This window comes from Pogoniulus pusillus, chromosome 15, assembly GCF_015220805.1.
Source record: "Pogoniulus pusillus isolate bPogPus1 chromosome 15, bPogPus1.pri, whole genome shotgun sequence".
In the NCBI taxonomy this organism is placed as follows: Eukaryota; Metazoa; Chordata; class Aves; order Piciformes; family Lybiidae; genus Pogoniulus; species Pogoniulus pusillus.
In genome coordinates, this window is record NC_087278.1 from 15,007,407 (window position 1) to 15,024,511 (window position 17,105).

Genomic DNA, 17,105 nt, shown 5'->3' on the forward strand with positions numbered 1-17,105 from the left:
TCTATACAATGTCAAGGCAACAGCTCTGCATTGCAGAATAATTTCATTCAAAAGAGACTCATGTTAAGAAAGGCAGCTGACACCAGTCTTACAAAAACTACTTGAAAACTGACATGAATTTCTGCAGGAGATTCATGTCTATGCTTACTGTTTGCATAACAAACATCATTCATTTCGAAGAGCCACCTTTACTATCTAAAATGCTGTCATTTGGGAATTGGCATATAGGTTGTGCTTCAGAGTCAATAGTTGGATTCTAACAAGGCACACAGTATTCAGCATCTTAATTACTTCTCAACAGTGTATTTCTCTGATGACAATTCCTCTGCAAGAGCTCTTTCATAGGAATTCTTCTGTAACAAGGATTAACTTTTTGTAAACTGTAGAAATAAAATACCACACTTAGATATACTGCTTACAGTGATAGATGTAAAATGTTTTCATCTGCCTTTTTACAAACAAGTGAGTGGCTATCCTGAGGTCAGACAAAAAGGCTGGCTAGCCCAGGTGCTAAAAGCCAAACATACAGAAGAAGAGAGTAGGGCAAGTACATGTGATGCTTTGCTTTGACAAACTCTTCAGCCTTTCATTATTTGTGTCTCAGGCACTTTGAAAGTAATGATATTTATTAACTCTCAACAAATTTCTGTTCCATTAACTTGTCTGGTCCTTCTAAACCCATCTGAGCTGCTGACAGGGATTTCCAGAGCGCGATTAATAAAGACCTGCATTGTCTTGTTGCATCTTGCTTGTATTTGGCCACTTTCTTTTTTCCTCTGTGATGCCCCCTGGTATTTGAACAGCTGATTCCTGGTTACTTGCTTCTTGTCACCTCTGACTTTGCTAATGTCTCTGGTATTCCCGTCTCCATCGTGTTGTTTTCCAGGCAGAGGAATCAGTTCTTACACCCCATCTTTTGAGCTGGCCTTTTGAAGTGCCTGCTAGCCTTTGAAATTTCTAATTCTTTCCCATACTTTTTGAGGAGGGGAGACTAGAACCAAAGACATTGTTCAAAGTGTAGGTGACCCATGGATTTACAGTGACATTTACAGAGTGGCTGCTTGTGAAAAGAAGTTAAACAAAAAGAATTAATTTTCAAAGCATGGCTAGACTCTACACCGTCCTAACCATAATAGACCTCTGAGACCAGATTAATACCAGGGAAATAAATTCTGCCTTTACCAACAAAAAAAGACTGAGATTTTACTGTAGGATTTAGCTATTTTTATGCACAAGGAAATGGGCTGACATTAAATCATTGTTGCCTAAGGTTTTAATGTTGCTACTCACTTGTAGCTTCATTTCAGCAAGCAGATTATTTCTGCAGTATATGTGATACACTTTATTTCTCTGTGCTTTAAATCCTTTTTAGATACTTAAATTTGAGCCACTGAGCCTGACAAAATACCAGCACAAAAATAAATGAAATTGCTGAGTTATGCTCTGTCTTAAAAGTCTGTTAGTACTTTCCTCATTATTTGCAGAGAGGAAATGTTTCTGGACTGTCTTGTATAGGTGCTCTGTCTAGACAGTGAAACTCACGTTGTGAATGTTTTCTTTTGCTTCATAAATTGAGAAAAGATTTTCTTTGACTTAAATTTGTTTAAGGTTGTAGTTGATGCTGGAGATGTGTACATGGCTTTGGAGGAGCAATTGTTTGACATAACTTACGTGCAAAAGACTGGTAGAATGGAGAAGCAGCAGTGCCTTATCTATCCTAACAAGTTGCTGATCTCTTTCTAACTTACTCCTGACACTTTCATCCAACCACTGTGCAAAGAAACCTCACCAAACTGTGATTAAGGTAGTATCCGCTCCACAACATTTCTGTCTGAGAAGCAAGGCTAAAACTGTGGGATTCAGACACCAAATTCTGCCTGTTACAGCAGTTATCTCTACAGCCTGCAGGCATGTATGTACTCAGAGTTAAAGGCTTTCAACAACATGATCCCTCCTGTATTTTGTGAAATTTGCTGAGCTCTCATGGTAATATTCGTGTGGCAAGAAGCAATATGACAAGGGAGAAGAGGGATGATGAAAATCTCTGAGAAGAATCTCTCTTAAGAAAATATTTCAGAACAAGTATCTTGAGAATTTCAGGCTTTATAAAGTTTTTGTAAATTTGGAGCTTTCTTTATTTATTTTTAATCCTACTCCAGGAGCAAAATTCCTGTGGTGGTGTTTTGGGTGGGATTCCTGCTTTGCTTAGTATTTGTATGGTAGTTAGCAGTAAACCACAGTTTTGACTTGCCGGAGGATGGAAGGAGCACCAAGAGGCTGCACACTAGCTTGTTCTGGTTTTCCATGGCTATTTTGTGTGCAGCTTTTCCCGAAGACAATGGTAGAAACTTGTGTGACTACAAGCACAGTTCTTCAAAAGGATGTGCTTGCTCAGCTGCTTTGCCTGTTCCCAGTAATGGTGATAGTTGACAGAAATGCTCTTAGGTGACAAATGCGGAAAACAATTTGTATAATTTACTGCTTGGCCTCAAATGAGGAAATGGGCAACATTCTATACTTACAACAGCTTTTCTGGCCCCCAGATTACAAAATCCTGCATCTTTTGGAGATGGGGCTTGACACAGAGGGTACAGGAGATTAGTGGCATCCCACCAAAGAGGCAATATAGTGAGCTGCCTTTGCACATGCAATTTTTACATACATATGTGGTTATCAGTAAAAAGTATTTAAATGTAATTGGAGAGCTTTTTTGGTTTACTGCTTAAACATTTCCTAAAACAGCAGCAGTGAAGGATCCCCCTGCACAGCTCTCAGTGATGCTGAGTAATTTTTTTAAAGTAGAGCAGGAAGGAGTTTGTGCTTATGGCTCAAGTTGTTTGTGTCATAAGCCATTTCATAGGGAAGTGGTGTCAATGGCATAAAAAGACCTTGAGAACTACAAATATATCTTCAGTATTTGGAGGGAGGCTGTGGAGGTGGAACTATGCTTCTGTGTTATCTTTTTTTCATCAGCAAAGCTTTTTTGTGTCTTAACTCAGATGTGCATTAGCATTATTGTCTCACATGTAGAATTTCTATGCATACTTTACAGTCAGTCCCTGGCCATGATCCCAAAGGGTTTTCTGCTGAAGTAGAGTGATATAAACAAAATTACATAGGGTATATTTATGTCCATAAGGGGTAGGAATGATATTAAAAGAATGATCTGAAATGAGACTAAGAAAGGTGCCCATGCCTTAGTATTTCTAAATTCATATTTCTTGAAGGTGTTCTAATTTTTTCATGGAACAGACACTACAAACAATATGGATGAACGATTCTTGTGAGAGGAGAAAGTAGGCAGTATCTTGGGGAAAGGTCAGTAGCAGCATGGTGGAAAAAAAAACCATTAAGAAGCACACCAGCAGCTGCCAATGATTGTCCTTACTGGTGTATCATGAGAGTAACAGAGTGATTTCACACAGCTTTATGCTCTAGTGCCATAGCAATATGGAGAAGGCTTTGGTGGTGTGAATCTCAGATTGTACAAGGCAGTTAGGAATGTTTAATAGCTTTAAGCCATCTTAAATCAGACAGACTTAATATCTTCAACCCATGTCAATTTTAAAAGCATTGATTCTCATTGCCTTGCTGCATTTAAAGTACTAGAGTTGAAAACGTCTTTTTTTTTTTTTTTTCCTATGAAATGTCTTTATCCTTTCAATTTTGTAGAATTCCAAGTATGAGAATGTTATTAAGGGTGATGTTGAGGTGCTGGAAAGTGTCCAGAGAAGGGCAACAAGGCTGGTGAAGGGCCTGGAACACAAACCCTATGAGGAGAGGCTGAGGGAGCTGGGGGTGTTTAGCCTGGAGAAGAGGAGGCTCAGGGGTGACCTTACTGCTGTCTGCAGCTACCTGAAGGGAGGTTGTAGCCAGGTGGGGTTGGTCTCTTCTGCCAGGCAACCAGCAACAGAAGAAGGGGACACAGTCTCAAGTTGTGCCGGGGGAAGTATAGGCTGGATGTTAGGAGGAAGTTCTTCAGAGAGAGAGTGATTGGCATTGGAATGGGCTGCCCAGGGAGGTGGTGGAGGCACTGTCCCTGGAGGTGTTCAAGAAAAGCCTGGATGAGGCACTTAGTGCCATGGTCTAGTTGATTGGCTAGGGCTGGGTGCTAGGTTGGACTGGATGATCTTGGAGGTCTCTTCCAACCTGGTTGATTCTATGTAAGTCTTCTTCATAGGGATTCCTATTACATACCAACACTGAAGTGTTATTTTTGAAAGCATGGTTAGCTCCTGTGTTTCCCTAGAAATGTATTTTAACATCCTCTTCTCAGCATGTCTATCTCTAAAAGGAACAGGCAAGGCTGTAGTATAAAATCAGTAGAAAATTGTCTCGATCTATTATTTTTCATATTATGTCCAAGTTCAAATGCTACTTACAGGAACGACATTGAGAATACTGAATAAGTGTGTTTCTGTTCTTCTGCTTTCTGATGAAATTATTCATTGGCTTGCCTGTGCACTATTTGCATTCTTGAGAAAACAGATTGTTGACATTCCTGGTGTGTCTCTTCATCTAGCAAAACAATAGATTGGTAGCTGTGTTATATTTCTGTGACTTGTACAGTACTGTAGCTGTTAACTGCTTTCATGGACTAAATCTTGACCGAGGTGCACAAGATGCTGCAGGTTTCTGCAGAAATTATTTGATTTTTCTATGAATTGAGCTTCAAATATTTATTTTTGTCCCACATTCAGTATGCAACAATGGGATTAAAGCACTGGCTTGACTTACCAGTTTGGAATCATCTTCCCCTTAGATTTCAGCAGGTTCTGCATTTATTTAGTAATGCAGTGTCTTACAAATACAGTAGTTTAGACATGTTAATTTTGGTGGTACCTTCAGACTAATTTATCTTTTCCCTCTCACAAATATATAAATGTAAACCAAAACATTCACTCTAAACTTAGATTTAAAACAAGAATTTTTTGCTGATACTGATTTTATGCAGCCTTAGGTAAAGTTTCATGAGGCTGATTAAAAGGGTTGCAGAACAGGTGGTGGTATCAGAACAAATGTGCTTTTAAAAAGACAGTCTATTCTTTCCTTGATGGTGGTTAATTTATGACTGATCCTTGTGGTATTCTGACTACCTGACCTAAGGTAAGGAAATGCCATCCTGTCTGTTACACTATGTAACTTGACATAAAGAAAAGGAAGAATGCAGCAGGTGGCACAGAAAATCATGAGAAAAATTAGGAAAACTCTTCAGTCTGAAACTCTTTAATTTGTTGCACTGGGTCTCATTGATCTGAGCATCTAATTTCACAGGAAGCAGAGTTATGTTTCAGCGTCCTTCAAACAGATTTCACTGAACATGCTGATTTTGGTGAGTGTCAGTTAACTCACAATGTTGCTGTGGTCTAAGAGGTGAGGTATCAGAAGTGTGTACCTTAAAAGCTGAGAGGTTTTGTTACTCTCTTGCTGTACACAGGTTGTTATGAGGCCCGGTAAAGGAATACGAAGCAGTGAGCCTCAGGTTCTTGGATAGAATAAACTGGGACAGGTGGCAGGCGGAGGAAGAGAGGGGCAGCAGTGCAGGATGGAGAGACCTGTTCTGCCTGGCAAGAAAGAGTAAAGCCAGATGAGTTTACCTCGCTGCAGTGTCAGAAAACAGAGCTTGGGTGCCTGGACACTTGCTAGTCCTCTATTGCCAACAAGTGTCCGTTGAAATCCATTGACAGCCTCAGCCACCCTAGCTGCAGTTTTGCATAAAAGAATGCATCCTTTCTCTTTTTATACCTCCTCTTCCTTTCATTACCTGTTGGCCAGCTTATGCAGGAAAGGAGTCTACTGGCTCTACAAATAACATTCTTATTTTCTACACAGCTTTGTCCAGTAGCAGAAAGCCCAGCCTGTGCCAAGGATCCAGCAGGGTGGGAGAGAGCAGAAAGGTTCCTGTGGAAGAAATGAGTTTATGATTTTGTAACTCAAGACTTAATTGCAATGTCTATGTGTGAGCGGATCCAGTTGTGATTATTAAGTCTTAACTGTGCCGTTCCTTATGGTGTGAGTGCTTGTCTTTGCAATACTAGCAGTCTTTTAATTCAGCTTCTGCATGGTCTGTCTTCAGATGAACATTTGTGGATACATATGCTGTGGTGTACATACATGTTCACATAAATATGTCTGTTTCTGTAACTGCACTTAGGCAAAACGTTATGTTAGACTGCAGCTAGGAATAAGGCTAGTCAAAATCAAAACATTAAAAACTCCTCTTTTTGCACTGTGCTCTTAACCCAGTGGGTTTACAAACCTGGTATGCTGGAGTTAACTCCAAGGTATGTTGAAGTGCTTGCTTCAGACATGCATCAGTCTTAGTAAGGCCATAGTAGTAACTCCAATATGACTAGAATGTTTATCTCTTCAGTTGTCCTTGCCCGCCTCAGCAAGCGGTGGTAACTTTGCAAGTCAAGGGTGCTTAGGAAAGGACTGAGCACCACCAAATTTGGGGTTTTGGGGGTTTTGTTTGGTTTTTTTTGTTTTTGTTGTTGTTGGGCTTTTTGTTGTTTTGTTTGTTTGTTTTGTTGGAGGTTTTTTGGTGAAAATGTTGTGCCCAGCACGTGGTGAAAACTTGTCATCTGGAGGGGAGTGTAGTAAACTAGAGCAAGTGATTATCAGGGAGCAGCAGCAAGGTTGCATAGATATGAGGTTGCAGTTTGAAGGGGTTAAAACTACTGAAGGGGCTCAAAGGAACACACGGGATCATTTTCAAAAAGAATAGACATAATGTCAAACAGATCAGAGGTGGAGATGGGATAACTAAGAGGAGTTTCAGTAATCAAAGTGCTGCGAGGCAGCATGCTAATTATGACAGTAGATGGGAAAAGTTCTTCCTCACAAGTATTGGGGTGGAGGAGTGGAGTTCTGTGGTGTATTTGTTTGTAGTAAGCAAGATTCTGAAGACAGTGCTTCAAGGGGGAAGTTTCAGGAAGGGTTCATTAGGTGTCTATGACTCAAAAACCAGAGGAACATTTCTAACTGCATCTAATCTAGCTCGCCAGTGCTGTTTTGAATCAGTCATAGCAGTCATTTACATAAATTCAATAACCGGATCCTCCAGAACGCTGAATTGAAGGAACTGTTGTAAAGCCCAAGAAAAATGGAGTATCGTGGAAGACATCCAGATCTGTTCAAATAATAAGCTTACTCATTTTGTGCGAAATGAACTCCACAAACCTCAGCCACTCAGGCAGGCGTTGGATGTTACAGGAGAGCTTTTATTGCCATCTACTGGTCTCAATAGGCAGTTTGCTCTACTACAACATCCCTTCTAAGAACCATTTGGAAAATGTTTGCTTACTGAGAAAATATTTTGAAGAGATTGTTTCAGAATATTCCTTAGGCAAGCTTATCTTTGGCATGCTATCAGACGAGTCTGTTTGTAGTTAGCTGTGTTGGCATGCCAAGCTTTATGAAAGGGGGTTCGTTTAAACATCTGGAACCTGGTGCACCCATAAACACACTCCAGCACATGCTTCACTTTGCAGGAAGTCAGCTCTAGGAGCACATAGAGGGTTTTGTACGTGTGCTGTGCAGTGGCTACCTGTGCATGTGCTTTGAAAATTGGAGTTGAAAGCGTACAGACATGTTGACAACTTCCAAACTGCATAAAACTGAGCAGGACTTGAAGAAAAACTTCCTCTTAATTAGTTCTTCAGAATTTCTAATTACTCCAAAGCCTCCCAAAAATCAGCAGGAGAGCTTCAAACTCAGAGGTTTGGTTAAATTAGGTCTGAATCAAGTAATTGACAAGGTGAGATTAGCTTTTTTATAAATACAGTATGAAAATGAAAGGCCCAATTTTGTGTCTTTCTCAAGCAAGATGCCTACTGAATCCATAATCCCTTAATAAGATCTCTGAGATAAGTATCTTATTTCTCTGAACTCCAAAGCCTTTTATTTACTTTTCTGTTTATTCAGTATGAAATTCCTAAGAGCTAGATTTTCAGTTCTTTTTTGGAGAAATCCATACTGCCTGAAAAAATCATTGCCAGGTTGCTGTATGCCTAAGATCTGCAGAATGTTGCTCTTTTGTCGGATGAGCTAGGTGTTAGTACAAGTTCCCCCAGACTCCTGCAGATTCAAGGGGCTCAAAAAGAGGAAGGTGTGCAGGGACATTACTCAAGTTATTTAAACTCATTTCCCTCATTTGCATGGGAAAATGGCATAGCAGTGGTAACCATCCCGGTCAGTACCCAGGTGTTTCCAGCCTCACATCCACAAGTACACACAAAGCTCTTCACATGGCAATTAAAGAAACAGCTGGAAAAAGGTGTTGTAGAAGAAGAAACAGAAGGTTTCTGGTTTGTTGGTTAATTTTTTTTAACTAGATTTGGTGATTTGGAGTTTTATGCTGTGTCTTATACATGTAACTAAGATGACAGAATCGTGTGGGGTTTATTTTTCTTTTCCCTACAGCTCTCATGTTCATTCCTGAGACTACCAAAGCCTGACCATCCTCCTAGTGGCTGTTGTTTGCAGGTCTGAATCAGAGTCTTTCTAATGGTCACTCATGGTTCCTATTTTTTGTCTTTGCTCTTCTGTCACAGCTACAGGCTCCCAGTGTGAAAGGTTTTGATTTTGCTAAGCAACATCTGGGCCAGCACAATAAAGATGATGTCCTGATTATCCACGAGCCAGCTCCTTTACCAGGACCTATTAAGGATAGTACCCCATCTGAAAATGGAGATGTGCCCAGTCCCAAATCCAAGACTTCCTCAAAGCCTTCAAAGACTGTTCGACACAGAGGAAGGTCAGTTCACGGAGATAAAAGAAACCGTAGTAGATGACAGCTTATTAATGACTGGCAACTACTGTGTTTTTAGGTCAGTTTCAGTGGAGAGAACTCTTCCAGAGCTCTGAAATGTGCATCTTTTATTGGGCCATCAGACTTATACCTCATTACTCATTAGTACAAAGCTGTGAGAAGATAGTGTGCATTTTTCTCTCAAAGGCAACATGTTCAGTTAAGTGGGGCATTTAAGATGCTGCTTGGTTGACTGGAGTCCAAGTCTTTGCTTGTTTAGTAGAAACACTTTCTGATGCATTCTCTTTGCAGTGATGTCTAGCTACTAAGGCAACAGATATTTAAAAATAGAGGGGAACTATTGATGGATAGCAGCATGTTTCAGTAATATTAATAGTGATCAATACATGCTTGATAAGTTGGAATTTCAAGAAATAAGAAGTATCCAAAATTTAGAGAAGATGGAGAAGATGCATGTGTGCTTTTATTTGTAGTTATCTGGTTACAATCATAGAAAACCAGCTTTGATTGTGAAAGGGAGTGATGATACACAGCTATATGCAAGGGGAAACTTGTCTGTCATCCTTCAGCAGTTGATTTCCTAAAGTTTTCCAATAATCAAATGATGTTAATGTGTCTTGCTGGAAGGGATTGTGTTTGTAGGTTAGATGCTTTTACAGAGTTAGGCAGTAAAGAATAATCTGTACACTTAAAAAAACTATAGGGGTAAGTGGGAAGTTAATAGGTGGGGAAGAAATGGAGCTCTGAAGAGAGGAGTGCTATGGTGTGTCACAAACTGCTCCTCACTGCAGAGCCCCTCTATGCCGCACTTTGATGTGATGCTTCTTCCTCTCCTTCTTGTATTTTTACACTCCTTTGTCTACAGCTCTGTATTCCCTGTACTTTTTTTACCTGAGTGCTATTGCAGCAGGTGCTGGGGGGGAGAACAGTAACCACAGGCAGCTTAGAAAGAGCCTAAGAGTTCTTCCTGAGGTGTAGGTGTTTCTGACATAGCTTGCACCACTGTTGAACCTCCTGTGCTGCTTCAAAACCCTGAGCTCTTGGCAGGTCCTGCCTCACCAACCAGATCTCCTTTTATGATCAGGTTACCTGCCTGGTGAATGTGGGGCAGGCTGTGGATGTAGTCTACTTGGACTTCAGCAAAGCCTTTGACACTGTCTGCCACAAGAAGCTCCTGGCCATGCTGGCAGCTCATGTTTTGGACAGATTCGCTCTGTGCTGGATCAAGAACTGGCTGGATGGCAGAGCCCAGAGAGTGGTGGTGAATGGTGCCACATCCAGTTGGCAGCCAGTCACTAGTGGTGTTCCCCAAGGATCAGTGCTGGGCCCTCTCCTCTTCAATATCTTTATTGATGACCTGGATGAGGGGGTTGAGTCCAGCATCAGTAAGTTTGCAGATGACACCAAGCTAGGAGCAGGTATTGATCTGTTGGAAGGTAGGAGAGCCCTGCAGAGGGACCTGGACAGGCTGGATGGGTGGGCAGAGGCCAATGGGATGAGATTTAGCAAGGCCAAGTGCAGGATTCTGCACTTTAGCCACAACAACCCCAAGCAGCACTATAGGCTGGGAACTGAATGGCTGGAGAGCAGCCAGGAGGAAAGGGACCTGGGGGTACTGATAGATAGTAGGCTGAAGATGAGCCGGCAGTGTGCCCAGGTGGCCAAGAGAGCCAATGGCGTCCTGGCCTGGATCAGGAATAGTGTGGCCAGTAGGACAAGGGAGGTTAGTGCCATGGTCTAGTTGACTGGATGGGGCTGGGTGATAGGTTGGACTGGATGATCTTGGAGGTCTCTTCCAACCTGGTTGATTCTATGATTCTATGATTATCTTCCCCACATGGGCTTTGTCTAGCTCAGTTTCCATCTTCCTGGATTCTGAGCTTGTCTTCCTAACTCCCTGTAGGTCTTGCACGTAGTGCTTTATCGGTGGTGCTGTGGAAGGGGTGAAAAATTGGAAAGCACTGTAAAAAAGATTGGCTAACTCCATCTTGGTATAGCTTAAATAAGTTAAAACAATTTCATATAGATTGGAAAGACAAGTGTTGCCATATTTCTTTTTAACAGTCCAAAAGTGGCCTAAGACAGAGATGATATTTAGGGGTAAAGGAGGGTGTCTGTATTCATATGCACATAAATATCAGAAAAAAATTTAAACTTAAGGCTGTTACTGTCTTTTATCTAGACTAATTCAGAAAATGAAGCAGCAAAAATTTTCACAAGCCAGCACTTTTGGTTTCCCTTGAACACAATAATGAATCATTGATCAAATTTGGAACACAGATAGTTCTTTTTTAATAGCATCTAAACTCAAACACTTCAAAATGTTTTCAAAAGAGAGTTTCCTTCCTTTCCTGTATCCACCCTTAAGAGCAAATCTCTCTTTAGGCTTAACTGTAGAGATGTTGCCATCATCTTCCTAACGTGCTGACATGCCCGTGTCAGTTTGAGGTTTAAAACATTTATTCCCCGAGGCAGCAGTTGAAATGTGAAATGATAGCATAGTGTGTTATGCTGGCTTTATCTTTTCTTTTTCTTTTTCTTTTTTTTGTGAGACAATAACAGAACTCAATTCATCACAGTCTAATTCAGGACTGCATCTTGCATGCCAGGAAATACAACGGTGATGTTAGTACACATTCTGTATCTGTGAAAAAACACAACAAACCAGAAAAACAACTGAGTTCAGAAAGCAGCTCTAGGTTCCAATTGACAGTTACACCTGTTGGCTTGGCTCGAGATGATACAACTGCATATTCCTCTGCACTTAAAAAGAATGACTGATGTTGACTCTCCACTGTTTATACTTCCATCATTTACTTAACACTAATTTAGATCGACAGAGGGAAGAGTATGTATACAAAGCACATTGAGGTGAAACAAAGTCAGTAGCAGATCTGAAAACAGAACACCAGCTGTTTACTCAGCTGAACCAAGACAAAGGTGATAGATGTGATAGCTCTGTCCATGCTCTCCACCTTTGGAAACAGAAAAAGATGCTGTGATGCAGATCTGTAAGCTCGCTGAGGACCATTTCTCCTTTTTTTTTTTAACCCTCTAATTTTTGGGGGGGTTATTGGTACGTGACTTATTAGTATGACAGTCCTGCAGAAGAGAATGAAGGGCAAGAGCTCAATTAATAGTGCATTGTTGAGGGAGGATGAAATGGGGAGTTGAATTTGGAGCACTGCTTGCTGCAAGGAGTAGGTTCAACTTTCAATGAACTTGTCTGGCTGGGTGTAGTTATCATAGTCTGTGTGCTCTAGGCAGCTTGATCTTTAGCTAAGAGCCTTTGTGATTCATCTAGATACCTCTCTAGCCCAAGAAAATTTTACACTTAAAGTCAGTGCACAGACACATGCACACGTTAAGTGGTTAACTCCCAGCAGGACGAGAATAAGTATGTTCACAAGACAGAATGGTTACTAGAGACAGTGTCAGAAAGGCTGATCCTATATGGAAAGATAGGTTTTGGTGTCAGCTAGGCGGTGGTGTATGCCCTATTTTCATAGTATCTGGGTAATTTTACAGCTGAAGTATTCTGCTAGGGGAGATATCGCAGTGCTTCTTTATATTTTTCTGTAATTGCTGATGAATACCAATACTGTGATTTGTAGACAACAAATGTTTTTAAGACTCTCATGACTGCAGAGGATAAACACACAAAAGTTGCATTTTTTCAATGACCCTGCATTTAACTACTCAGGAAAATATTCACATGGACTTGTAGTGTTAGCAAAGGGACGCCAAGTTTGACTACTAGACTAACTACCTGTATGGGTTTCTCACTTCTAATACAATTCTTTTCTGTCTGAAAAAATAAATTACTGTATATGAATGCATTGGTTTTGTATTTTTTTTCCTTGAAGGAAAAGGAGAGAGATTTAAAAGGAGAGATTAGTTACCAGTCTTGTCACGTGTGGCTCACGTTAGAGTCAATTTTCACACACAACAACAGAAACATCATGGCAATGAATTTCTAACTATGGTAGTTTGTTATAAATTTACTTATAAACAGGGGGGGGAAATACTAACACTCTTCACAAGATACTTTAGCACAGGATTCTTTGTGTGTGGGAATTATGCCCCTTTGCAAGCTTGTGTTACATGTTGGCTTGGTTTTTAATGTTTGTGGCAGAATTTCACCATCAGATGCTGACTCCACAGCAAGTGAACAGTCCAGCGGGAGAGAGACAGGAGAAGAAACTGTGAGACCAACTGTTGCAAACGAGGGCAAACTGCGCAGATCAGTGAAGAAGGGTTTGTTACTTTTTTTTTTGGATCTTGTGTGCTTTCCTCAGGTTCAAGAGTTACTCTAGTGCTGTAACTTTTCTAAACTGGTGCAAACTCATCTTTGAGTTTAATTTTTTGTAGTCTGTGTTGCAGAAATATTTTTTCTCTCCCTTACTTAGTTTCGTCTGTTGAAGCTGAAGACATACACATTCTTTTCATTCCAGAAAGATTTTGAAACTAATGGTTTAGCAGGAATTAATCTTCCCTCCTTTTCTCTCCCACACACCTTCAGCAGAATTCTTTCCGTTTAGGCCTAATTATGGCTCTCACAGTAGCAGTCTTGCAGACAGTTACATGAGCAGTGGAGATCACAGCAGGACTTGATACTGCATGGCTGTATGCCTGTAAGTGTAACTTCAAAAAAGTGAGATGGAAAAAACTGGGGACTAGAGAGGTAGATGTCTTACAAATAAGTTCTAATTCAGATATCAGAATGCCTTCATATTTGTGCTTTAGAAAGATGAAAACCCAGTGCTGGTATTTTAATAACCACTGTAATAACAGTGGCATTTCTTTGTAATGAACAGTCTTCCTTCCAGCTAAATTGGAGGCACCTTAAGATACATTTTGTCCTCACTGAGAAGCTGATAAAGCACTTCAAACTCGCTTTTATTTTCAATTAAAACATTATTTTAAATCATTTTTCTGTTTAAAAAAGTATGTGGTTAACTGTGCCTATGCAAATACTAGGTGCTTTTTCTGAGACCCTTTTGTATTCAGATGACTGGCTCCTTGCTTGAGTTCTAATTACCAGATCTTTAAATCCCAGTAGTCTTCCTAGAGAAAATTCTGATATTGAGTATCTGGTAAAGAAGTCTGAGATATCCCATCTGTTCTTAATACACATGGCCTCGATGGAAACAGAAACTGAGAAGAAGAAAATACTGATCACATTGTGAGCAGTCTGTTCAGTATACTGAATGTTTTCCCACATGCTCTGTGAAATACCAGCTGAGATGTAAAGACTACTGAGGAATGCAGTGCCAGTGAAATTCGGATCATGGCAGGCAAGCTTCAGTTTTTGCTTATGCTGAAGAAATGAGATTGAGGAAATATATAAGAGAGTTTATATAAACTGCTAGCTCCTGAGTGGCTAAACAGCAAGTCAAATAATGTATGATTCTGAACCTTCCATTATGTGGATGACTGGACCAGCAAGTGTGATAGATCAGGCTTTCCTCTGCAAGGAACACATAAGAGCACAGGATCTGCTAGCACTGACTAAAGGGTTGTACTTCCTAACAACGCTGCAGGCAGTGTATGCTGTTTGTACTCTACACAGTTTACAGAAAGATGCAGCTACATGATGCTGTCTGTTTTCACTGCCTTTGATTTGCTCTAAAGACCAGAAATCATGCCCAAGTAGTTATTCAGGAAAACAACTATGTTATGACAGAGCTGATCTCAAGATGGTTTATGCTTCAACCTACCTGACTTTTGTTCTGTTGTCCTTGTCTAGTGCTCTCCTGTTTCTTCTTATCTAAGAACTCCATTTTTGTCTCTTCATTTTCCATCTGACTTAAAACTTTATATAAGGTTTAGCATTTCCTTTTGATGTGTACATGTCAGATGTTGCTGTGTCTGAATTGTCTGGCAGAGACAGCGAGGCTGTTGTGTAAAATGTGTCTTTTTTACCTATCATGCCCTTAATAGCTCGAATACACTTTTTTTTTTTTCCTCCAGCATTTGGTGCCTCTATCTTGGTAATCATAGGGATTATTTTTGGCATTCAGAACTAGGGGCACTGTCTGCAGAGAGCTCTCTCTTAAATGGCAGATTCAGCTCCCTTTTTGTGCAGCGGATGCTTGGTGGTTTGATCCAAGTTCATGCATTTCATTCATTGCTGTTTTTTCTCTCTGGTTGCCATTCTAGATGAATTATCTGTAATAATTACTGTGTGTCTCTTCTTTTTCCTTTATGTTGTCAGGAGCAAACAGAGTGGGTAAGTAACCAGAGCTGCTAGTTGAGTAAAAACATGAATAGTGGTGCTGAGATAGCTGTATTGTGTCTAAAGGACTGAAGGATTTGTCTTCTGATACTAAGAAACAAAATTGCCTTTGAGCTATTGAAGTACCAAAAAAAAAATCTTAAGTAACAGAAATTATAGTCATCCAATTTAGGCACATTTTTCTGACTTCCTCCCAATATCACTGTGAAAGAGGCAAACCAGGCAGCTGTTAGTGCTTAAACTAGCTTTGTATAAACAATTTAGAGATACTGTTAGTGTCTCTACTGGAACCTTGAGACAAACACAAGCTACCTGCACAGAAACTCACATACTTTATTCTGAACTAATTATTTTCTGGTCAGGACTGGGACTCAGCAAAGATGGAGCAGGAGAAAGCTGACACTCTTTGATACCATATCTAGTGATAAATTAAGGACTGTGTCTTATAAGGACTGTCTGTCTTATAATAGTAGAGAAGGATGGATAGAAGACTGGCTGTGATGGTATCCATTTCTGGGTTTATACAAGTAAATGATGAGATCCATCACCTGCATCCTAGGAACACAACCTACAAAGAAACTGCGTTAAACATGCTGAAACTCCATACTCTGGCATGATTCAGATACATGTGGGTGAATGGAAGAGTTCCATTGACTTCACCTGATTTTTAGATTAGACTTTACACACATTTCTTTCTGTATCTCCAGTTTGTATTTCAAGAGGCTGCAGGAAGCAGTAGTCTTCCTCTATCTCCAACTGTGTTGGTCTTCATATGAAATCATAGCTTCCTCCAGAGCGATAATTTTTCCTGACATTTCAGTTCAATTAGTAGTTTCAGCCCCGGGAAAACAGGTAAACATTGATCCTGACTTGTGACCTACATGGGCTAGTTGTTTAAACATGTCCTGCCCAGTATTTGAGCATTAGCTTCTCTCCATTATTTTTCAGCCTCAGCTGTCTAGTCTGAGGTCAAAATTTCATTTGTGTAGTGCCATCTGACACCTTTATAAAAAAAGATTTTCTAACCATGGGCAATAGTGGAATATAGGAACTTTGAAATGAGAAACTATTCTTATTCACTCTGTCAAAACTCTTAAAAGAGCTCATTCATGTGTTGAGTTAGAAGCCTTTTCTCCTTTTATTGTCTGTGTACAGCACTGCAATTCCCAGCTTTCTTACCTACTTTACTATACTTTCATCTTAGTTTGTATTTATAGACACATCCAGTGTGTGCACACAGAGAGGATTTATAGGTCAGATGCTGCTTATATTTTGGTGTTGGGGGGCTTTTTTGTGTGTATCTTTTCTGCCAAAGAGAGTCACACAATGTTACAGTAGAACCTTACCAAAATTTGGCAGTGAGACTCTTGGATTGTTTTACAAGAACAACTTCAGCTAAGAGGCTGCTGCCAAGCTCTAATTTATGTGTGCAAAAGGAAAATGTATGGGTGGAATTATAAAGATTTGGAGTGAATGCTGAGCACAATTGAATATATTTGGCCTTACTAACCAAGTGTATGAAAAAAAAACCCTTGAAATTATGTGTTGGAGGTCAGTGACCTTTGAGAACTGCTCTAAGATAGGAAAGGCTGGAAAAAGGAACTATCATATGGGAAGAATTGGAAAGGTAGATGCAGAAGATCAGATTTCCATTGATCTGCAGAATTGCTCTGAAAGATTCACACTAATCAGTTAGTAATCTTCTGCACCTGTCTGAGAGATGATGTTTGCATGCTTCTGAGAAAAGCAGGAAGGTGGGCCTGTGAAGATGATGTGTCAAAGATGGTATAAATACCTACACAACAGAAATGAATATATTTCATTTGATCTCTGTGTTGTGCAAAACATTTGGAACACAGATCTTGAGTGCAAGCGTTGACCTTCTTTTTGAGGGCACTTGCAGAGGAAAGTCACATTTAGAAACATTGCATATCATTTATAAATATGTACATTTGGCAGTGCATTGATAAACTTGGGGAAACGTGGAGAATAAGAATTTTGCTTAGCTCATGGCTGGATTGCTTTCCAGCCCAAAAGCATAGTGTGCTGTGAATGTAATACAGTGTACTGTTCCGTTTCTCTACTGCTCCCTTC

The 17,105-nt window shown here is 40.2% G+C and overlaps 1 protein-coding gene across 4 annotated transcripts in view; it reads left to right on the plus strand.

Moving 5' to 3' along the window:
• KIAA1549 (KIAA1549 ortholog) overlaps positions 1 to 17,105 on the plus strand; it is a 156,519-nt gene that overhangs the window by 115,342 nt on the left and 24,072 nt on the right. For 3 of the 4 annotated variants that reach the window (XM_064155473.1, XM_064155477.1, XM_064155475.1), the window contains exons 11-13: positions 8,556 to 8,758; positions 12,909 to 13,030; positions 14,991 to 15,005. In XM_064155473.1, coding sequence (XP_064011543.1) covers positions 8,556 to 8,758; positions 12,909 to 13,030; positions 14,991 to 15,005 — 340 coding nt within the window. The remainder of the gene's footprint in view (positions 1 to 8,555; positions 8,759 to 12,908; positions 13,031 to 14,990; positions 15,006 to 17,105) is intronic. The other variant, XM_064155474.1, reaches the window with a different exon arrangement.